The following is a 25,024-nucleotide window of genomic DNA, read 5'->3' as shown; positions in this document are numbered from 1 at the left end:
CTCATAGAAGAAAACAGTAAAGAAGAGGACATCATCATATACACAGATGGCTCAGTCACCAAAAACCAATCCGGTTGGGGATTCACTGCGAAACAAAATGGAAAAACAGTTAGGGAAGAGAATGCTGCCTACAAAGTCACAACCTCCAGCCTAACGATGGAAGTTGAAGCTGTGACACATGCCCTCCAGTGGCTATCGTCCATCCATACGCCCGGAAACCAACATGCCATGATTCTAACAGACTCAATGAACCTCATACAGAAAATTGAAAACGGAATGGGAAGCCCAGAGTGGCATAAGGCAATGCGCAACTTTCAGATTAAAAAACTCACATGGTCATACTGCCCGGGACATGCAGGAGTTATGGGAAATGAGCGAGCTGACAGACTTGCTGGTAACGTAACACCAACGAGCGGCCTACATCTAGGAAAATCGGAAATCCTCAGAAAAGTCAAAGAAAATAAAAAAGAACAGGTACAAGGCCATCACACCATCGATCGCCTCAAAGAAATAAAAGCAGAGAGATGGAGCGGCCGTAAGTCTAATCAAACATTTCCAAACCAACATTGCGCAAATTTCTTCAAAACGGAACAGAGTCTCTGTGGGCTTTTCCAAATACAATAGACTGAGCAACACACTAGACGCCACGTTCTTGGCATCAGAGATCTTTTCCCATCCCTCTTGCGGCCAGTCAGTGGCAGCCTCTGTGCGTGTGTGTATGTGTGTGTTTGTGTGTATGTGTGGGTCTGTGTTTTTGAGTGCGTTTGTGCATGCGTGAGAGTGTAAGTGTACACAAGTGCCAGGAGAGTTCTGTGCATGTGTGTGTGTATGTGTGTGTGCCACGTGTGTGTGTGTGGGGGGGGGGGGGGGGGGGGGGGGGGGGGAGGGGGAGGTGGGGGTGCGGGGAGGAGGTGGGGTAGAGGATGAGGTATGTGAGTGTATGCATGCCTACACTGTGGTCTGAGTAACAGGATATTGGAACGTATATATTACATATATATCTTTGTATATATGTGTGTGGGGTTGGTGGTGGGAGATATGGGCGTGTGTGTGTGTGCTTGTACAAGTAAGCGTTTGTGTGTGTGTGTGTGTGTGTGTGTGTGTGTGTGTGTGTGTGTGTGTGTGTGTGTGTGTCGTATGTGCGTGTGTGTTTGTGTGTGTGTGTGTGTGTGTGTGCCATGGAAGCTGCGATACATAGACCAGAAATGAGTGTGTGGAGGAGGGGGGTAGAGGAGGTGCAGGGTAATGTGTGTGTGTGTGTGTGTGTGTGTGTGTGTGTGTCACTGGTGTTGCAGCTCATGTACATTTATATGTATTTGACTGTGCTTTCATAACTGTGAAACTGCATGCTTGGTGCATGTCTGTTATGCATGTGTGGGTGTATGTGTGAATGTGTGTCTTCATGTTTTACATTTATTTGCTTATTTATCATCATTGTTGTCTTATTTATTTATTTATTTATTTATTTTATTATTATTTTATTATTATTACCATTACTACTACCTTTTTTATATCATAATTATTATTTATGTATTTACTTATTTATTTATGTAAGCGTATCTATTATTTATTCACCTTTTTTTTTTTTTTTTTTTTTTTCAAGACCTGACTAAGCGCGTTGGGTTACACTGCTGGTCAGGCATCTGCTTGGCAGATGTGGTGTAGCGTATATGGATTTGTCCGAACGCAGTGACGCCTCCTTGAGCTACTGAAACTGAAACTGAACTCACCTGACGGAAGCACAAGTGTTTGAGACAAAATCATCGCTTTGTAAGTTACATCGATCATGGGCCTATTCATATGGTAAACTTATGGTATGACGCGGATGTCCAGCTGACAGAAGAACAAGTGTTTGCAACGACAACAATAATAAAAGTCTTTTTACTGAACTGAAGCATCAAGCTTGGATAATTTTGTCAGTGTGTGTGCACAGTGTGAGTGTGTGTGTGTGTGTGTGTGTGCGCGTGCGTGCCTCATCGTGTGTGTGTGTGTGTGTGTGTTATGTTTGTGTGTGTGCCAACGTGTGCGTGTGTGTGTCAGTGTGTGTGGCTGCGTGCGCGCATGGTCTTTTATATACATACATACATATATACTGGCATACTAGTACATACATGCATATATATATATATATATATATATATATATATATATATATATACTTCATATTTGTGGGTGTACGTGTGTGTGTGTTTACCTGTTTTTTGTAAATCTCTTTGAGCTCCAGTAGGGAATGGGCGCCTATATATTCACATTATCCTCTCTCTCTCTCACACACACACACACATACAAACGCTGTTGGCAAAATGACTAGGATTTTAAACCCAAAGAAAGTAACACTGTTTTTGTTGTTGTTTTTGATCATTTCAACTTTAATTTGCTATTTGTACTCTAGCAGGAGCCTATGGCAGCCACAGAAGAAACTGACTGCCCATCGATGTTGTCCAACATGAACTCCATCAGAAGCATTATCTGGTTGCAATCATGCGCATTTTTCCAACTAAAAATACTGTGTGACGTACATGGATCAGTTCGCATGCACTGGCAACACAGTAACCCGGATGTGTGCAAGTGTGTCATGGAATTTTAGAGAAATGGCGGCCGATGCAACACAAACAAAATTGCAGGCGGTACTTCCCGGTGAAATAACTGAAACATATCCGGATGTCTTCAACATCAAAGGCATGCCGGAACAACCGTTGGAGAAGAAACCAGGGCAACTGCCAGATCGTATGATCAAGCAGTTTTTTGAAAAGGTCAGTGTTAGTCATCCCCCCCCGAACTCCATCGACACAGGGCTGACAACCTGAGATATTAGAATCTATGTTCAGTGTAATCGCACTTTAGCAGCCTCAATTCCTTGACCTTGACCTTGGCGTTGTAGATGTTTGAGGCCCAATGGGCCAGTTCATCTTTCCAATTTCACGTACATTTTAAGTGGCATGCGTGGCACTGGTACGTGTGGCAAATACTTTGTGTTTTGGAAAAGATACGATTGAAAAGAAGGACCTTCAGATGGTATAAGAAGTATAGGACGACTGAAAATTATAATGCTTATGCACGTGCTCGAAATCAGGTTAAGAGGGCATTACGAAAAGCTACCAAGGGAAAAGGTCAATTGCACCCGGAGAGCGCGATGAGCCACGATCGTGGCTTTCCCGGTAAAGTGCGATGGGCCACGATCGTGGCTCTGTTTACATAAGGTCCGACATCGTAGGCTATACTCGGCAGCCTTCGTAAAACTGCCTCGTTCTGGTGTTACTGCCTCACTGCTTGTGTTTGCACAAAATTTGACCGAGTTTATAAGTCCAGATCTTCGTATTTTTTGTAAACAATGAATGACACTGAAGTTGACAAAGCTCAGGAAATGAGTGACCTTGTCACCAGTGATGATTCGTTTGCTGACAGGGATTCTGGTGAAAACGGCTTTGTTATTTTGACACTTGGGCATGCTGGCTTGCTTGTTGTTCATTCAGTTTTGTGTCTCCAGTCACAAAAACTGGGGGGTGGGTGATGTGGGTGGGGAGGGGTGGTAAAGTGGGTTAGGCATGGGTCTATTGCGATTTCTTGACCAAATCAAGCTAGAAAACTGGAAATTATTTTGATTTAAAGCATTCTTGCTGCTTTTGAAAGCAACATTAGCTAAAAGAAGACATTTATTTCCGTTTTTGCCTGTGATTGCATAAAGTATTGTAGATGTGCGCATGCGTGGCGTCGGTGGGTGTGTCTCAAACAAATAATACATTGCTTATAATTTCATTGTTTCAGTTGTATTCATATCATGATTCTGCAGCCAGAACATTTTTTGTACAGTTTAATTCCAGTTTTGAGATTTTGACTCTGTAAAAGATTTGAAAATACCTATAAACATTGTGGTTGACGTTTTTGGAAAACAAGTGTGCAAAATTTGTTTATTATATCCTATGGAATATCTCCAACTACATACAAGGTGCAGCCTTTTTCTTACTTTTATCTGATTCTTCATTCACTCTACTTTCCAAAAATATATAGGTTTACCTATTTATTCTTACTGATAAGCATACAAATGCCCCAAATCAGAGCACAGGTAGCGGAGGCAAACTATCCCTTTGTTTTAAGCATAATTTCTGTATGTATGTTTTATTATATCCAGCACTTTGAGGGTTAAGAGGGCATTACGAAAAGCTACCAAGGAAAAAGAGATGTCTATTGCAAAGAAGATTTAAAGTGACCCAAAGAGACTGTTTAATTATATTGCATCACAAACTAAACCAAAGGAGATTATTCCGAACTTAAGAACACCTGGTGGAACTTTAACTAACAATGACAAAGAAAAGGCTGAGGTCCTAAATTTGTTTTTCTCTAGTGTTTTCACAGTGGAAGATGTCACCAATGTTCCTTCTTTTGAGTCAGAATGCAAGGCTTCAACAGATTATGTTGAAGTTTCAGAAAAGATTATTAGTGACAAACTTTCACAGTTAAAGGTAAATAAATCCAATGGTCCTGATGGAATGCACCCTTATTTGCTAAAAGAATTGCATAATAGTTTAGCTATTCCCTTAAAGATTCTGTTTGTTAAGACTGTATCATATGGTAAGATCCCACAGGCATGGAAAGTAGCACAAGTAAAACCAATATTTAAGAAAGGTAACAAATAAGACCCTGGAAACTATCGACCAGTAAGTTTGACATCAGTTGTATGTAAAGTTTTTGAAGGTTTCATACGTGATACTTTGAATAAACATTTGATTGATAACGACTTACTGTCTGATTATCAGTTTGGCTTTACCAGTGGTAGATCCTGTGTGACTCAGTTGCTGAATACTGTACATGACTGGATGCAGTCACTTGAAAACAATAAACCAATGGATGTAATTTATCTGGACTTAGAGAAGGCGTTTGATAAAGTTCCACATAATAGGTTAATTGCTAAATTGCAAGGGTACGGTATTTGCGGTAAATTGTTGGAATGGATAAAAGACTTCTTAGATGAGAGAACACAGTACGTATCAGTAGGGACTGAGTCATCGTGTCCTGTTAAGGTGAGTGGTGGTGTTCCCCAAGGCAGTCTTGGGGCCCACACTCTTTGTATATTATATAAATGACATGCCTGACATACTAGACTGTTTTGTGAAAATCTTTGCAGACGATACAAAGATATATGAGGAAGTAGATTATGATGTTAGTAGATTGAAATTCCAAGTTAGTATTGATAATTTAGTACACTGGACTGATAGATGGCAAATTAAATTTAATAACAATAAATGTAAAGTTTTACACGTAGGCAGAAATAATCCACATTATAAGTATTATATGAATGGTACGGACTTGCAGGAGACTTCACCGGAGAGAGATCTTGGAGTCATTGTTGACTCTGGTCTCTCTTTTGATGTTCATGTTAATGAAACCATTAAAAAAGCCAATAGATTGACCGGAATGCTAGTCTTTACTAACAGAGTAACAAATGTTTGGAACAATTTGTCACAAGATGTTGTTTCCGCAGGAACAGTGAATACATTTAAAAATTATCTTGATATTCATTTGAAAAATTTTAAATACAAAACTCGTTTACATATTTATTGATTTTTCAAGCATTGCGCACTCAATGTTGAAAAATGCATCAGACATATGTGGGGACTCTCTTTTTCTTCCCCACATCAAGCGGGCAAAAGGCCTCGTCAGGCCTGCACGCCTTGATATGATATGATATGATATGATAAATACTAATATGATTTCTAAATAATCAGGACTGACAAGTTGGAGTGTAGACACTCGCCAAATCTGTCCAATGAGCGTCGAGCCTGCCTTTGAAGCTGTTCATGGATGGCGCTCTGACCACAAAATCTGGGAGGTCATTCCACATGTTGACCACCCGCTGCGAACATCCAACCTACAATGTTGTTTGTTGATCCTGAGACTGTTTCCTCTTGTTGCGCGGTCACTAATGATCTCGAACTTCGGCCGATCAGAATCGTAGATCCCGTGTATGTATTTATACATATCAATCATATCGCCTCTATTTCTGCGATGCTCAAGAGTAGGTAGTCCCAGGATCGCCAGCCTCTCAGGGTACGGCTTGTCTCTCAGTGATGCCAACAGCTTGGTTGCTCGTCGTTGCACGTCCTCCACTTCACTACAAAGGGTTTTGTGGTGCGGCTGCCACACAGAGTGGCCATACTCCAGGATAGGACGCACAAGGCTCTTATAAAGCTGGACAAAGAGGTCGTTGCTGAGGAAGTCAAAAGTGCGCCGGATGATGCCAACAGCTCTATTGGCTTTTGCAGTACTTTTTGCTACATGTTCCTTAAAGCATAACTTGTTGTCGACATAGACGCCAAGGTCTTTCTCATGTTCATGCTCCTCCAGCACTATTGTGCCCTGTATTCCATCTTGCATGGTGTATTTCACTTCTGACCTTTTGTTACCGAGTTTCAGGATGCTGCATTTTTGCTGATGAAAGCGAAGTAGCCAATCCTGCGACCACTGCTGTAGTTTGTCGAGGTCATCTTGCAAGACAGTCGTGGCTCCTGGGATGTCACTGCGGGTGTACAGTTTTGTGTCATTTGCAAACAGTTTCACTTCACTGGTGCAAATTTTTGTGATTTTTCTCCGTTCATGACTACTCGCTGCTGCCTGCCTGTCAAAAATGTCCAGATCCAGTTGAAGACCTTGCCTTGGATGCCATACGCTGCAAGGTTCATGAGGAGACGTCGATGGGGCACGGAGTCGAATGCCTTCATGAAGTCCATGTATATGATATCGACGCTGCCTCCTGCATCTAGAATCTCTGTCCAGGTGTCCATAACATTCAGTAACTGCGTAACACAGGATCTCCCATGCACGAAAGCGTGCTGCTGCTTGCTGATAAGTTGATTTTCAACCAGGTGCATGATGACCTTTTCTCTGATGAGTTTTTCCATCACCTTACAGAGTATGCATGTGAGGCTGACCAGCCTGTAGTTACGTGGTTGTAGGTGGCTACCTTTTTTGAAGATAGGAGAAACAGTTGCTTTTCTCCAATCCCGTTGAACTTGTCCATCTTCAGCTCTGTGGTCACCGTATGGCACCATGCGGAAAGCGACCCTTGCCCATAACCGAAGCAGTTAACGTTGAAGTGTTTTGAAAAAACACGGGGTGCTGGAGATGGGGTGTGGGGCATGTAGTCCAGGGCAGATAAAAAAAAAAATGGTCAAAATGTGTGCAACAAAACCGTTCTCTTCACGATAAAATGGAATAAATCATACTGATCACACTGATATAAAGTTGACTGCTGTAGGAGGGCAGGAACATAATTAGATTTTGGTTTTTAATAATTGTTTGTCACACTTCTGGCCATGAGAGAGCCCCTTTCAGAGTCGCAAGGCAAGAGCAAGCCAGGGATACGCAAGCGCAGTATAACGGATCGCCAGAGGAAAGCGTTTGGCTCGTTACAGTACTTGTGACTGACTGCTGCCGCGCTGATGCTGTCCTATACCTCCGTTAGTAGGACACTGCGGCAAATGACAGATACCGTACAGAAAATAAGAGAACTCTTTGGGGTCAAAAGGAAACAAACATTTTTAATTTCATCTATTATATTCTAAATTGGTAGAAAACACAAATTTGCTTTTATGAATGTTTTACAGTTTCTTACCATGACATTTCATAAAGAATGAAATCAGTATTATACTGACAGCAAAGGTGAATTTACAAAGGCAGCACGGGATCATTTTGTTCATAAGAACAATTATGTTGACATTTTACGCAGTGCACAACTTGGAAATACTTCATGCTCTGCTTATTAATTTGTAGTATATGAATATCTAAATACGTGTTAACTAGGTTTGTTTCAATGAACATTGTCGGAGCACTGTCCAGACAATTAATTCAGAAAGCATGGAAGGCAGATGATGACAAAATCGACCAACATCATGTCTTGATGTAGAAAGAACGGTATGAAATATATATTTTTCTTTGGAAATGAAGCAGTATTTGCAAATGTGACTCACGAATCCTGGCGCAGTAGACACGTCAGTTTAGCGTGGAAAAGAAAATATATCTGGCTCTAGTATGGTGGCGGCAAACTGAGGTGCATCAGATAGTCATGAAGAGCAAAGACTGTCTGGAAGATGAAAATGGGTCAGTCTCCAAAACTTTGTTCGAAATGGGGTCTCTCAGTCTGATTCAGTATAAACATGTGTTTACAATAATTATTCAAATGTTCTGCATGTTATCAGGATTAATTTTCAGTTCCGCTTTTCTGTGTTACTTCTGTGCATGTAAACGACCCGATAAAAATATACATTTAAACAAAATTAGAACTGTTTTCACATAAATCATGTGGATTCATCACGGGAAAGCGTAAATCAGTTTAACAAACACCCTTCAATCGTGTTTGTTTGAACACAGATTCAGAGAATGTGTTGTTTCCAACAGTGTGTGAAATGTAGATATATATATGTTACATGAAACTTGAAATCTGCGATATGTTCATTTGCACCCCGTGGTTGCTATATTTAAAAAAAAAAAAAACTGTGTATGTTAATTTTGTCATTGTTATGGTTTGTTTGTACATTTTTCTCACATCCGATTAAGTTTAGACACGGCAGTCACTGTTTCTGACACATGGCGAGATGCGGTAATATTTGGATACTGGCGTAAGATTTCGAACCATGTCAGTGCATGTAGTTCGGTAAGACTGCTTTCAGTTGAAGACTTGTTGCATCAAAAGTTCCAAACTACAAAATTCAAAGTAGAAAATCACCCCCTTAAATTATCTTGGTTCTGGCTTTTGCTGTCTTGTGAAGTTTTACTGATCATGAAATGATGTAGTTTATCAGTTTACAAGACAGACGAAGTGTGGAATGAAAAAAATTGTTGTATCCGAAAGACGTTATTCCCTACGCATGCTTATTGTTTTGCAGAATTTGATTGGAACAGCCACATTTTACATCAAACAAGTTCTGAAAATCAAACTCTACATTGATTGTGAATGAATTTCTTAAAATTAATTAAGTTTGAAGCATTTCACGTTTAGTAGTGCTTGAGATGAAGTCCAGTGTCACATTCGTACACGGAACACATGTTCTTTGGTTCTGCTTTACGCAGATAATAAAATTCCTTATTTTTAGTTGTTGTTTGTTGTTGTTGTTTGGTTTGGTTTTTCTGATAGTCTTACATTTATTACATTTTGTTTTTCTGCAGTCCTATATATGTGTTCACTGTGAGGACATGATTAGTGTTCACTGTGAGGACATGATAACACTAATCAGTTTTCTGTTGATTGATCGAATAGAAAGATACAAAGAATCCTGTGTTTTGATCACAATTCTTCAGATAAAGAGGAAAACTTTTGCCAAGTGGTATAAATCATACAATTCCCATTTCATAATAAGATGAACAATAGTACATTAAACAGTTAAACACTGGGGAGAATTGATGTGAAAATGGAGTGCCTGCAGTGTTCTGAAAAATAAAATCATCCAGGGTGGGGAAGTTAGTTAAGTATTTTGGGTTCCATGTTACATGTGTCATAAGGTTTTAGGTAATCATTGATAAAATACATAATTTTGCACAGGCTTTGTTTGAATGGATTGCATTGGCTACTGAAGGATCGCTTGATATATTCATTACTATCATTATTATAAATCCTGTAATTCAAACATCTGTGTCGGGAAAGTTAGTTCTGGTAACTTGGATTCAATGTTACACATGTTACAACAAAGTTTTACATAATCATTAATAAAATTTATGATCCGCTGTTATCATTATGATTATTATTTATGTCCCACGCTAAATTGACGTCTACTGCGCCAGGGTTCGTGAGTCACATTTGCAAATACCGGTTCATTTCCAAAGAAAAATATATATTTCATACCGTTTTTTTCACATCAAGACATGATGTTCAATTTTGCCATCATCTGCTCTCCATACTTTATGAATTTATTGTCTGGACAGAGCGCCCATAAGTTTCATTGAAACCAAACCGGGTTAACACATATTTAGATATTTATATTCTACACGTTAATAAGCAGATCATGGAGTATATCCAAGTTGTGCATTGCATAAAATATCAACAAAATTGTACTTATGAACTAAATGATCCTGTGCTGCCTTCGTAAATTCACTTTTGCAGTCGGTATAATACCGATTTCATTCTTTATGATATGTCATGAATGGTAAGAAACTGGGAAACATTCATAAAAGCGGATTTGCGTCTTCTACCAATTTAGTATAAAATACACGAACTTGAAAATGTTTGTTTCCTTTTGACCCCAGAGAGTTCTGTTCCTAGCTTTCTGTTCAGAATCAGTTGTCTGCCACAGTGACCTGTTCACAGATCAGCATCAGCATGGCAGCAGTCAGTCACATGTACTGTACCGCGCTGAACGCTTTCCTCTGGCGACCCCTTGTACCGCACTTGCGTAACCTTCGCATGTTCTTGCCTTGTGACTCTTTGTAAGGTGCTCTGACACAGGCAGAAGTAATAAAAGCATTCGATTCTGGACATTAAAAATCAAAATCTACTTATGTTCCCGCCCCCCTATAGTGGTCAACTTTATATCAGTGTGATCAGTATGATTTATTCTATTTTACTGTAAAAAGAACGGTTTTGTTGCACACATTTTGACCAAATGCAAATTTTAATCTAAATTCCCTGGCCTAATAGAGATAAGACTCTAAAAGAATAAAAGAGGCAAGAAGCTTTTTGACTTTAATGGGGTACGTTGTAGGAGCCAGGTCGGCTATATAAATACAACGAGGGGTGTGGGAGGTACACTAGTGTACCTTATTCTTGAACCAAGCATGTGAAATGGTGGGATGAGGTTTCTGGATCAACTAACTGCTCAAACCATTATTATTCAGAGTAGTATTAACGAAGCATAACAGCAGCAATTTATACTTAATTTATACTTATTTTCTTTATATAACTGGTGTAAAAAAGGATGCGCCTAAGCTGCACTGGTTTGTTCATACAATCATAGCCACCCAACCATGAAGAGATAAACCAGGATATTTTGTTTTGTGTTCCTTTGTGTTAGGTTTTGGTAAAGTCCCACTTTAATATCCTAAACTCAGGTACCTATTTCAATGTCAATTTTCATGCATATATGAATGGAAATTACCAATAGTAAATGTTGTGGCCCATTTTCAGTGGTTTTGACTATATTTAGGGTTATTGTGCCTGATTTTGATAAAGATTCAGTCTCTAAACTAATGTGCAGCCATCTTGCTATACAGGTCCGAAAAATGGTCGACAATGACACATTCGTTCAGTCTGTTCTATGCCAGTCAGAGATCAAGCTGTTCCTTCCATTACTGGTCAGAGTCAGAGATCAAGCTGTTCCTTCCATTACTGGTCAGAGTCAGAGATCAAGCTGTTCCTTCCATTACTGGTCAGAGATCAAGCTGTTCCTTCCATTACTGGTCCCCAAAACCATGTAAAGGCAAACTAAAAACATGGTAGTTTGCTACAAGTGTTGTTTCATGTTCAAAATATAGGTCATTTCACGTTGTATATGTTTTGCCCAAAATTTATAGCTTCAGGTACATCTTAAAGCATAATTGTGATCATAGTAATCTATAGTGCCAAAAGGTTATAAAAAAAAAAAAAAAAAAAAAAAAAAAAAAAAAAAAAGGATACAATTCACAACATATCTAGATTTCTGCTCGTGTTTTAGTGTTTTGAATTTTCTTGACTGTGCAACTTTTATGCATTTTTTTCCAATGCCTAGAATTTATAGCTTGAGTTACATCTTAATGCATAATTGTGATAATAGTAATCCATAGTACCAAAAGCTTTTTTTTGAAAAAAGGATACAATTCACAGCATATCTAGATTTCCACTTCAGTTTTATTGCTTTGAATTTTCTTGACTGTGCAGCTTTTAATACATTTAAAAAATTTTTTTTTTTTTTTTACCTATCAAGTATTTTTATATCTATATTCTTTACACTTTTTTAAAAACACTTTATTTTTAACTATTTCAATGTTCCTGTAAATTTCCTCATAAAACTTGATGTCATGCACTGCTTTTCCTTGTATGTCACAGATTAACAGACAACCAATTGAGGTACAAGTTGTGATTATTTCTTTCTCTTGTTTTCTTCTCCATGTCAGTTTATAATTATACAGAAATTTACAGATTTTGAAAAACAAAAGTCTCATTACCATGACATGGTAATGAGAGATGATGATGACTATGTATGTGTGCTTTCTGTGTGTGTTTATGTGTATTTGTGTGAATTTGTGCATGTGTGTGCCCCATGATATGCACATAAATAGATCAACATGTTTATCCTTTCATTCTGTCACTGTTCAAATTCTGAAATTCCAAGTTTGACTTTCACAAACATCCTTATTTTTGACTCACTTGTGTAAACAAAATGAGTCTGTGTTTTAACCCAGTGTTTGGTTGTCTGTGTGTGTCTGAGTGTCTGATTGTCCAAAGTAAAACTAAAAGGTAGGATGTGTTTGAAGACATCATGACCTCATGTTTTTTGTTCACAATTAAAAGGAAAGAAACCCAAATTCTGGACAGAACACTGACAGTGATACAAACTACACCATTGACATGTTTACTGTATATAAATATTCTAAAGTGGACACTGAATTGACTGGAATGAACATAAAAGAAAAATTGAATTAATTGTTTTCTATCAGCCTGTTGTAGACTGGTTTGTGCAGATCTAGAGTCAACCATGTGTTAGTATGTGCTTGAAGGAGATTGCAAGGTTTCATGTGTCATGTGGAAATAAAAGAATAATCTAGATATAATAAAACACAAAAAGCATGATTTTACATCAGGACAATCAGATCTTTTTATACTCCAAGAAGAAAGTGTCAACATTGTTTTAAGTTTTAGATTTAGTCATTTGACATCAGATGTGCCACAGTCTTGGGGATTAGTCTGCTTGCATCCAACTGAACATGACTAGTTTGACCCCTCTCCCATGCCTTTTTTTTTTAATTATTTTTTTCTCCCAAGCTTATCTTATATATCATATTTAATGCAGAGCACTTTTCAGTGAATTTAAAAAAAAAAATTTTCTCCTCATAATTCCTTTACTGGATAAAGTGTGAAGCACAAGTGAGTCTTGAAGGCTTTGCCTCTTGTTATTATTGTGTACAATTATTTTATACATATATATCTACCAGTGCATAATACAGTTTAACACAGCTGTTGAACAGGGAGAGTATCAGTACATGGGAGTATCAAACCAACTCTGAAGAAAACAGCATTTTACTTGCTCATAATTGGCATGTAGTGTGAAGGTAAAAAATCTGGCTATTTAAAGTGAATACAAATGTGGAAAATGAATAGCACACCTTCAGGGATTGTGGCATAAAAGCAATCAAATACAAAGTTGATCATATGTCCAAGGCCAGTCACTGATGTCCACTTTTTTGTGCTCAAGAATTTGGGACATTTTGTTTTCTATTCCAATTATGTTGAATGAGTCCCTACTCATGATGCTGCTGCTGTGGGGATCCATTTAGGTTTGGGACTTCTTGACATGGCTGTGCTCTCATTTCTATTCTGGCCTGAGAGATATAAACACCTGCATTGTTGGTAAGGAAATCTTAGCATCAATTGCAAAGATAGATCTGTTAAGTGGTGTGTGTGTGTGTGTGTGTGTGTTTGTGTGACTTTGAATTAAACACAAAGACAGTTTACCTCAGTGTACTTATTTGTGGATTTTTGTTTTCAGGGGTATGTGATTGTGGAATCATTTTTCAAGAAAGAAGAATTGGATGCTTGTCGTGAATCAATTGAAGTGTTGGTGGATGATCTTGCAAACTTGCTGTACAATGGAAAAAAGATAAAAAGTAAGTCCCTGTGTTTGGAATGGTCAATAGAAGAGAGGGAAAGAAAGAAACTGTTGGCATTATTTTTGCACTTGTGGATGGAGAGAGACAGAGTGTTTGTGTGTGCATGTGTGTTTTGGATGTGTGCATATCATGTTTGCATGTATGTGTGTGTGTGTTAGTATGTGTGTGTATGTTCACATTTATGTCTGTGTAAACACACACACACATGTTCAGTTGCTGTGTTTCTTCTTCTCAACAGATTTGTACAAAGACTACGGTCTGTTTGAAAGATTGACACACATTGAGAAGGAATTTCCTGGTGCTAATATCATCCTCCATAAACAAGGAAAACTGACTCAGGTGAGGGATTTTCACTTCTGCTGTTTTTTGGGTTTTTTTTTTTTTTTTTTTTTTTTTAATGCATTTTGCAGGTCTGTGTAAATAATAAGATTTTATCACAATGAAAATATCTTTTGCGTGTGTGTGCATGTGTGTGTGTTGAGTATGCTATCATTTTTGTTAGCATGGTGTGTGTGTGTGTGTGTGTTTTGGAATGGGCTGTGATTTTGCCCACAAATACTTTTGTTTCATACAGCTCAAATACAATTACAGAACAAAATACAGTCTTGGCAAAGCACTACAGAACAAAATAGAGTCTTGGCAAAGACATGCCACAAAAAGATAAACAAACAGTATGTTTCTTTTTTAGCGACACAAAACTCTTAAATCTTTAATGAAAACAGACTTGCATTTTCTTACAGCAATAGACTAAAATGAAGCAAACATGTGACAGGCTTTCAGAGACCTGTGGTCAAGCCCACGTCTGTTGAATGTGGTGGAGCAACTGATAGGACCTGACATCATGGGTCACCCTGTGTGGAACCTGCGCACCAAAACGCCATGCAACGAAGCCACAACAGTCCCTTGGCACCAAGGTCTCTACTCCAAATAACAGAGTTGTTTCCTTCTTCTCATTTGGGACTTGCTCCTGTCACATTCATTTATCACGGTTGTGTGGGTGCAGGTGTGCATATATATATTTGTATATATGTGTGTGGGGTTGGGGGTGGGGGATATGGGCGTATGTACAAGTAAGTGTGTGTGTGTGTGCCGTGGAAGCTGCGATACGTAGCCTAGAAATGAGTGTGTGGAGAAGCGGGGTTGGGGGGGGGGGGGGGGGGGGGGTGCAGGGTAATGTGTGTGTGTGTGTTGGGGCTCATGTATGTTTATGTGCATTTGATTGTACTTTCATATCTGTGAAACTGTGTGTTTGTTGCACATCTGTTATGCATGCGTGAATGTGTGTCTGCATTTTTTACGTATATTTGCTTATTTATCATCATTGTTGTCCTTTTTTTTTTTTTGTGCGCTTAGAGTTGACTTCATCAAGATTTTGCGCCTTATAAATAGTATTATTATTAGTAGTAGTTTGTTTTGTTTTTGTTTTGTTTTTTTATTTTTTATTATTATTTTTTTTGTTATTTTATTTTATTTTATTTTTTATTCAATTTTTTTCTCAAGGCCTGACTAAGTGTGTTGGGTTACACTGCTGGTCAGGCATCTGCTTGGCAGATGTGGTGTAGCACATATATGGATTTGACCGAACGCAGTGACGCCTCCTTGAGCTATTGATACTGATACTGATACTGTGTCTATGTATGGGATTTGACAAGTATTTCCATTATTACCCCACTAATTTGGCAGCCATACTCTGTTTTCGAGGCTGTGCGTGCTGGGTATGTTCCACCTGTTTTTATTTTCATAACCCACCGAACACTGATGAGGATTACAGGTTCTTTAACATGTGTTTTGTATTCCCATGGAGCGAGTTCAGGCACTTGCAGGTCAGCACATGTGTTGACTCAGGAGACCAGAAAAATCTCCACCTTAACGCAGCTGAGATTGGAATTACAAAATATCTTTTATCTCTCAAACTTTTTCAACTGCTTTCTGAGCACTTTAGATCAGCCTACCAGTGATACAGTAACTGTAGATTTTTTAGTGACCTGACTGAAGTTTTTGCATTTGAAAATTGAGGGAAAAAAATTTTAGTTTTTTCAGTTGATTTTTCTTGGTGCAGCACTGTAGCAGGGTCCATACAAGTTTAGAAAGAAAAGTAAAAATTGGCATAATAATAATAATAATAATAACGATAGTATTTATATAACGCTGAATCTTGTGCAGAGACAAGTCTAAGCGCTTTCACACCAGTCATTTACACACATGCATAACTCTAAAACTGAAGACAAGGAAGAGGCAGTGGAGGGAGGCTATCTTGTGAAGAGGTGGGTTTTAAGGCCAGACTTGAAAGAGTTGAGTGTGGAGACCTGACGAAGTGAAAGAGGAAGTTCATTCCAAATGCAAGGTCCAGAGACAGAAAAAGAACGGCGTCCAACAGTCATTAAAAGTGTTTTAAAAAATTATTCAGGTTTGTAAACGTTTCTAATCTTTCCTGTCATCACTGAAAACAACATCGTTTCTATCAGTGACTGATAAAGCACATAAGCAAAATGTTCCACCTGAATTCAGATTTAAGTCAGATAATGATTATCACTCACCTGTTGCCTTCACACGCAGTCATGTGAATATTAGGTATGAACATATTAGCTGGCATTTAGATGTATGCTGTGGCCGGCATCAGATGTGTGTGGTTTCAGCTGTAGCACCAGTCATGTTTTGTGTGTTTGGGTGTGAGTATGAACTGTATCTTATATGTTTGAACTTAAAAACATCACTCCTGGTGAGTCTAAAGTTTATTATTAAAAATAATAACAAGGGATGGCCTAGAGGTAATGCGTCTGCCTAGGAAGCGAGAGAATCTGAGCACGCTGGTTCAAATCACAGCTCAGTTGCCGATATTTTCTCCCCCTCCACTAGACCTTGAGTGGTGGTCTGGATGCTAGTCATTCGAATGAGACGATAAACCGAGGTCCCGTGTGCAGCATGCACTTAGTGCACTTTAAAGAACACACGGCAACAAAGGGGTTGTTCCTGGCAAAATTCTGTAGAAAAATCCACTTCGATAGGAAAAACAAATAAAACTGCACACAGGAAAAAATACAGAAAAAAAAGGGTGGTGCTGTAGAGTAGTGACATGCTGTCCCTGGGGTGAGCAGCCCGAATTTCACACGGAGAAATCTGTTGTATCTAATGCAAATATAAAAACAAAAAAAAAGAAAGAAAGGATCTCATGAATGAAATAACAGTTCTCATCTTTGTAACAGACAGTTGTTCAGTGCCAGCACTCAAAATAGGCTACTGAGCATTTCTTTCAGATTCCTAGCATGATAGTTTTACAGTTTTGACTTTGAGGGTTTTGAAAAAAGTTAAGATTTTGTGATTAAAAACCTGTGTTAACCCTCTTTAATTTGCAATTTGGCTGAAACATTTTTGAAAACATTTGTTGAACCCAGCTTAGGTGCAAAGCCATGATTTTTAACATTGAAATCAAAGTGGGCATCATCTGAAGGCTATAGCCACTCAGCTGCTAGTGAATTCTTATAAGTAAACGTGTCAGATTTTCACTGTGCACATTTTTTTCACAATATATGCTCAGATTTCTTTGGCAAATTTATTGATATTTTGTAGTTAATTACATAAGTAGTATGAATTAAATCTGTCATAAGACCTCTGGATCTAGTTACTTTTTCCTTCTCATAAAATAGGAGATTCTAACTCTTAGCTTTATGCATGTCTGCAGATTGTGCCTATCTAGATACCAGATCCTATGATGTTCTTCAGCCAACAGCTTGGATTCCTCTTCTGGATGCAAACAAGGAAAATGGATGCATGGAGGTAAGTCTGCTGCCAAACTGGGTCACACAAATGGTATTATGTTAATGATAATGACAGTGTGTATACAATATTTCTGGAAAGGACTGAGTCAGTAGTCCACTGACACTGAACTTTGGAAAGACAAAGATGTGAAGTAACTTGTCTACCAGCTGTGGCAAAGAGGTCAAGGTCGGGCACTGAAGGCACTGGGTAGGTGCATATTCAAACCCCATCAGAGGCAAACATCAGTGTGGGATTTGGAGCCTGTGGCCAGCTCCTACCCAAAGTTCAGTATGTTATGGGCTGAAGTGAGAAGACTAAGACCATTCTGTGCAGTGCCATCCACTTCACTGATGTACTTTGGAAGAGATGCTCCAATTTCCTGATCATCGCTGTAAGTGTCGCGTATCTCTTGGACCTGGTTGACACTTGGACATTTTCTGAATAAAAGCGTACAGCTTTGTCACTTAGTCCCAAACCTAAATTGAATAGCAGCAGAGCATCACTTTCATTCTCATTTATCCTCACATACAGAAATATTGTCTGAAAGTCTGGCCATTCATGCCATGCTGGCATGGTGACCTGTTTCATTTTCCCTTCACTTCCATGCTTGTGGTGTTTTTCTGTCATCAGTGTCAGCAGATTCATTGGAGATGTAATTGGTTATTGGAGGGTGGTGGTAATTGTCTCTTCTGGAATGATGCTCACTTAGTTTGGTTTCAAGATAATGCAGTTATTGTCATCAGCAGATGTGCTTAGTAGATGGTGCACTGTGTATGTTGAATCAGAAAAGACACGTCTAATGGAGGATCAAGATCAGGTGTGTGATGTTGATGTCATGGAAACAGTGCTGACAATCAGGCAGCCAAAAAACAAAACAAAAAAAATTACATATGACAAGAACAGAGAGAATACTTGATTGTTGTATGCAGTGGACACCAGCTGACAATACAATTTCTGTTTTCTTGTATACATGTACGAGTTATGTTTTGTATATATATACTTGTGACTTTATATGTGTGTGTATGTATGTAAGTGCAGTTATGTGTTGTGTGTGTGTGCTTGCATGTGTGTGAGTGTGTATATTTGTGAATGTGTGTGCATGTGAGTCTGTGTGTGGAGGAGGAGGAATTTTGTTAAATGTCCCTTCATTCGTGTTGGTGATTATAGACATTTTGTGAAAGATTATGATATCACATTTGAATGTTATCATTCAAAGGTAGAAGAGGAGGGGGGGGGGGGGGGGCAGGAGTGGAGTTGAATGGTGAGTTGGGGGAAACATGGTAGATGAATGTTGGAATTAAAGGTGAAGATTTCAAATAAATATATAGAATTACAGTTAAAGAAAATTACTTACTGGACTTAGTAAAAGAGACATTGTCAGTTTAGGAAGAGAAACAACTGATAATGAATGTAAAAAGTAAAAAAATATCAGTGTTGCTAGTGACTTGTGAAGAGGCACTTTCATGCAGGTAAGGTTTCTTCAACTCATAGTCAGAAATTATATACTCTTTTGTAATATTACTGAAACAAAAACAAATGCACATGAGTGTATGTGTGTGTGTGTGTGTGTGTGTGTGAATGTGTATGATCATGTTTGTGTATCTGTGTGTGTGTGTGTGTGAATGTGTATTATCATGTTTGTGTATCTGTGTATCTCTGTGTGTGTGTGTGTGTGTGTCCTGTGTACCTACACCACATTTGAAAAGAGCAGTGGGTGGTGGGGATGGAAGCTTTACGTCATACGGAGAAACTGAACTGAGTCATATAAGGAAAATGCATTGCCATTGATGAACAAGTTTAAACTGAATTCACGGTACCTTGCTGCTGCTGCTGCTGCTTCCTTTTATTTTTTAATTAAAAAAAAAAAAATTGGGAGGTCAGTGGTTTGAAAAAGGAAAAAGAAATACCGGACACACAGACGCACACATGCTCATATATCCTGTCTGTCTGTCTAAAACATAGGAAAAAGAATTGTTTATCACATGCTGTTATTGAAATGAACAATTGATTAATTTTCTTTTATTTTTATGTTTAGGTTGCGGTTGGTGGGCATCTGAAAGGCAAGGTGGCCAAACACCAGTGTTGCTGGGGAGCCACGTGGTATGTTCAGCTGCTGGAAGAGGAAATGGTTAAAACCCTTGGTGAGAAGCAGTCAGCATTTGTTCCAACCTCTCCTGTACCTACTTACTGAGAGGATTTTGTTGCTGTTTTGTTGTTGTTGTTGTTGTTGCTGCTGCTGCAGTGTGTTCTCAGCAGTCAGTATTTATTCCAACTTCTCCTGTACCTACTTACTGAGAGGATTTTGTTGTCATTGTTGCTGCAATGTATTCTCAGCAGTCAGTATTTGTTCCAGCTCCTGTATTTACTGAGAGGATTTCGTTATTTTTGTTGTTGTTGTTGCAATGTATTATTTTACTTCCTTGTCTCAAGGAATATCTGTGTGAGAGGTGGGCCTATCTCCCCATAGGGTTATGATAATCATAGTGATTTGTGCTGTTGTTTTTTCATGTCTTTCGTAGTTTGCTTTTTTCTTTTTCTTTTTTTTTAGGTGGAATTATAAATGTTTTTTTGTTTTTTTTGTTTTTGTTTTTTGTTTTTTTGCTGCCCCATCATCTGCACCATTTTAGTGGCATTACTCCCACGCTGCTCATTTAGATTTCCCCATACACGGCCACACACAGTTCCAGCGTCGGCAGGGAACCATCGGTGTTAGGTCGCCAGGAGGCCACACGCCAGAGGAGACCCTGCACTGCTGCTGAGTCACTTCAGTGGTGTTCAGTGGTGCCTGTACTGATTTAACGTACTCAGGACACCACCTACTAAGCCCTCTACTAATGACAATAATGGCTTAGTCGCGGAGCCAGACTGAGTGAGTGTCCCTCCCAGAGTGGAGACCACCACCACGTCCCTCAAACAACAGCCTCCCATGAATCTGCCAACACTGAAGATATTGACAGGACTCACCCCAAGCACAGAAGTGGAGGGGTATCGAAACTGAGGTCACCATGAGAGCAGGGCATGAAAGGCTACAGAGTTTGATACTTTTGTTTATATTGATGATGATGGAGGAGGACGATGACGATGTTGCTATGGAGGTCCATTTTGGTTTGGGACTGTGTGACAAGGCTGTACTCTACGCTTCCTGTCATAATGATATCCTGGCATTAACCAGGCCTGAGAGATACAGACACTTGCAGTGTTGGTCTGGTAATTAGAGCAGCACACCTAAAGACTTATCCTTGAAGTGGATAACACTCGACTGTGTGGTCCCAATCTCCCCATTTAAGCCCACAGCACACTCAACTCTGGGTAGGAGCCAGCCACGGGCCAAAAAACCCACCTCCGCTGGGATTCAAACCCACGTCCTTCCAGCTGTCAGTCCGTGACGCTAACCACTTTGCCACGGTAGCTGGTTATAATTGATTATTGGTCTTGTCTTTTAATCATTTATTTCCTTTTATTGTTCCTTTCAGGTATTGACATGGACAAAGATGTCCAACTGTGCTGTGTCCCGTATGGTGGAATGCTTTTGATTAACAATCTGATTCCGCACAGAAGGTAAAGCTTTATGCCCAAAGACGTGTTTGATAATAAAATAATATACAGAATTTATTTTTCCCCAGAATTGTAGCTGTGGTTGATTGTTGAATCCTGACAGCTGTGATAAGTAAGTGGCTAAAGTATTAGACATTTGCTCTGTGCACATTGGATTTGTTTCACAGGAAGTGCTTGGTTGGTCAGCATAATTATATGCAGAGCTGCCAGTGCCTTAACTGACTTTGTGTGTATACTCACACAGAAGGTCAAGTACACACATTAAACATCCCTTAAATGATGTAGGCATCAGGTGGGTAATGTAAAGATTAATACATTCAGCATGCCTACCATCACAAAATGGAGAATTGTTGTCTAAATAGAGGGGTAAAAATAGTGAAACACATGAAAGCCTACTCATAGATATGAGTGAATGTGTGAGTTCCAGTCCACAAGTAGAAAAAGAATGAACAGATCCAGAACCTCTGCTTTAAATGAAGAGTTTCCAAAGCCACCAATACTTGAAAGATATCAGTCACTCGATCAGTCAATACATCTTTACTGAATCCATTCACAGAGATTACATTGGGTATTCACAGGGCTGTTATTTTACATTGAACATGACAGGTGCAAAAAATGCAAACCACAAAAATAAAGGTGGAGAAATAAGACTAAACAACTGCATCCCTCAAGGCATCAAGCATATCATCATCAAACACCATCCCAAGAATGCACTTTGTGATAGATGGGAACAAATCAGCTGTTTTTACCCATATTGCAGTACAGATCAAGATACCTGGCTGGTACAGATTACTTGGGATGTGACTGACTGCTAGTGATCAGTATTTTTGTTTTGCTGCAGTGTGAACCATATTCAGAGAGTAAATTAATGGACATTTTTTGGCATTGTGTTTATTTATCTGTTTGTTTCTCTATTTGTTAATGAAATAATTTGTAAATTTATTATTTCTTGATTTGTTTGTTTATTTTGCGTGCATTTTGTAAGATCTGAATTGGGACATCCAAACAGACATGATGGTTGAAAATACTTCTGCGTATTTTATCTCATTTTAAACGAGTAAATTCAGTTTTATTAGTTTCTTTGATTTATTAATGTATTTGTCCTTTCTTTAATCAATCCTTTTCTATATCTTTATTTCTTTATCTGACTTTACCAGTTGTAAATTACATGAATAATCCCCCCATACCCCCACCCCACCTCCACACCCCGCCCCCACTACCCTCTCCCCCTCCACCTTCCCTTGCCGTCAGTTTACCCAACCTGTCAGATCAGATTCGGTGGAGCCTTGACTTGCGCTGGCAGCGTCCCAATCTCCCTGTGGGTTTCTACGACCTGAAGGAGGGAGTGCTGATGAGGACGAAAGAGAATCCAGACATGAAAATTGACTGGGACTGTTTTGACAGCGTGGATCGCCACAACATGGCTTTGAAGGCAGTGGCCAAGGACTGTGCTGTGAGAGGCTCTACAAATTCATCTAGACATGCATCTGTGGCATACATTTTCAGAATTACATTTTGCGTCTGCATGTGATTAGATATACAGACAGACGTATACATAGCAAGAGACTGACACACAAACGTAGCACAGACACTCAGACGTATACATAGCAGAGACGGAGACATGCATTATCTGAGTTTCTTCAACTCAAAACATATGTATGGATATACTTAAAACATAACACACAACAGATAGATATGTATATATAGATATATATAACTTTCAAAAATGTAAGCTAAAGCATCACTTCTAGATTACATGTTGATATTCAACTTAGAATGACATTTTTCTTCATGAAGGAAATGTTTTATTTAACAAGAAATGTACTACTACTTTGATCTTTAGAATTTGATTTTTCTTCATAAAGGAAAGTATTCTTTTAACAGTAGATCAAGTACTATTTTGATCTTTAGGGAAATATTTTTCTTCATATTGGAAAGTATTCTTTTAATGATAGGTCTACTACTATTTTGATATTTGGAAAATTATTTTTCTTCATAACAAATGTTTTTATTCATTCTCCATTCAATCAGGAAGAAGAGAACCCTGAATTCGACACAACTATCCAAGGTCCATGGATGAGAAAGTGGGAGTTGGTCCATATGAACAGACACACTGACGCACTGGAAGAGGACAAGCTGACTTGGCACAAAAGCTAAATCCTGGAAATTGTACTTACTTGCAAAACCTTTTTTTTTTTCAAATGGAAGTTCCTTTTTTTGTGTGTGGTGATCAGGGGAAAATGCAAATGAAAGGTAGAATTACAAACCATTGCTCTGGCCTTAGCACTTGGACAGGTTCATGACCCAAAGTGTCAACTCATGTAAATCATGTTTTTAACTGTTGTTTGCATTGGTGTGTGTGTGTGTGTATGTATATATATATATATATATATATATATATATATATGTGTGTGTGTGTGTGTGTATAATATTCAGATTTGTTACTGAGTTGTTCACCTCTCAGGTCTAAGGGGTCTGTGCCACACAAAAATAAGCAAAACACACACATGGACACACACAGAAAGAAAAAGTAAAAAATATAGCTGGTGCAATGTAAAACATTATTCGGACAAAAGAATCAAAAGTAACTAAAAATAACCACAACTTGTTTCGTAATTGTTCGTGTTTATCGTTGCCATATGCAGGGTTTGTTTTAGAGGTATGCCATTACCAATAAAAAATGGAAAGACGGGGTCATTGGGCACACTAGTGACAAATTTTAATTGTGAAAATGGCCCTAAACACCATTGAAATTTAGTTCCCTCTTTAGAAGTTGAACAGAAGGATATGTTGAACATCAATTTGAGGCTCCTTAATGGGCTGAATTTGACGAAAAATAATGTTGAAATGCGTCATCCAGAGATGCCTTTTAAGGAATTTCTTTTTTCCTCCAACATATTGTGGCTAAAATTTTGAGTCCTAGCAACAGCATGTATTCAGCTTCTTGGTGAAAAAAAGACTTCATTGATGGTGACTCAATGCAAAATATTGAAGGTTTTGCCTTGGAATTTTATGCCATTATTTTTATCTGGTCAGCAAATGCTTGGACTTCAAGGCAGCTTTCTTTTCATGATATGCGTTGAACTTAATGCTTTTGCCTTAGTAGTTTTTATATTTGCAATTTCTTTGGTTGTTTTTAATATGTAATTGTTAGATATGTTTAAACTGACAATGTTGAAGAGCATCTTCACTCTTTTAAGTGAATCTGTTTTCCATTCATTTTATGACTTATTTCATGAGTATCATGTGATTTATTATGTTTTAGAAATTGACATTGTTGAAGAGTACCATCTGGTCTTTTTTAAGTGAATCTCTGTTTTTCATTCAATTTATGACTCTTTTTTCATAAGTGTCTTATTGTGATTTTTGATTTGTCTTGGTGATGGGGAAAAAATGTCATTCACTATATTTTTACCTGAAAGAAAAGTTGAATACATGATTCTTTTTCTTGTTGATTTTTATGCTATAATTTATAATGGAATATACATGATAGTGAAACTTGGACAGAACACTTTTACATTGTATATGTGAACCAGTAGAATTCTTTATGCCCTTTTTAGTGACCTGCATATAATGACGAAATATTATAGATAGTGGTGTGAACAGCTTACTGAATTCTGAGTGAATTGAATTGCTTTGAATCAGCCATATTTGCTAAATAAAGTTGTCACGTTCATGATAAGTTAATGTTGTTTTTGTTCTGTATTGCCTTGTCCTGTCCCATTTAGTTCTTACATGCACACACACAAACACACATGACCATCTCTGCACCTATCTCTTGATGTCATCTTAGATGAACAGACTATAAATAAATAAAATTTATCTGTGTCACACACACATACACACACACACACACACACACAACTGGCGCCATGGCAGTTGGCAGAATTTAAAAGTTAAAAGTTCTAGAGAACTAAAACGGGGC

General features: G+C 38.4%; 1 protein-coding gene across 1 annotated transcript; it reads left to right on the top strand.

Annotated features, from left to right (window-relative positions):
• The first annotated feature begins 2,561 nt into the window (after nucleotides 1-2,561).
• LOC143295888 (phytanoyl-CoA dioxygenase domain-containing protein 1-like) lies at nucleotides 2,562-24,781 on the top strand. Its single transcript, XM_076607562.1, has 9 exons — nucleotides 2,562-2,753; nucleotides 13,668-13,785; nucleotides 14,027-14,127; nucleotides 14,561-14,702; nucleotides 17,468-17,562; nucleotides 19,580-19,685; nucleotides 21,018-21,102; nucleotides 22,351-22,552; nucleotides 23,131-24,781. Exons 1-9 carry the CDS (start codon nucleotides 2,592-2,594, stop codon nucleotides 23,254-23,256), a joined length of 1,137 nt encoding a protein of 378 aa, XP_076463677.1. The 5' UTR covers nucleotides 2,562-2,591; the 3' UTR covers nucleotides 23,257-24,781.
• The last annotated feature ends 243 nt before the right edge of the window (nucleotides 24,782-25,024 follow it).

Source organism: Babylonia areolata, chromosome 21 (genome assembly GCF_041734735.1).
Source record: "Babylonia areolata isolate BAREFJ2019XMU chromosome 21, ASM4173473v1, whole genome shotgun sequence".
Taxonomy (NCBI): domain Eukaryota; kingdom Metazoa; phylum Mollusca; class Gastropoda; order Neogastropoda; family Buccinidae; genus Babylonia; species Babylonia areolata.
Note: the sequence above shows the minus strand (reverse complement) of the source record. Positions and strands in the feature narration are given on the sequence as shown.

Bases quoted from the DNA above. Each gene is read 5' to 3' on its own strand.
- LOC143295888 (XM_076607562.1), top strand. From the start codon at position 2,592: ATGGCGGCCGATGCAACACAAACAAAATTGCAGGCGGTACTTCCCGGT. The intron at 17,563-19,579 runs GTAAGTCTGCTG...TTTTATGTTTAG, and splicing joins AGGAAAATGGATGCATGGAG to GTTGCGGTTGGTGGGCATCT. The intron at 22,553-23,130 runs GTGAGAGGCTCT...CCATTCAATCAG, and splicing joins CAGTGGCCAAGGACTGTGCT to GAAGAAGAGAACCCTGAATT.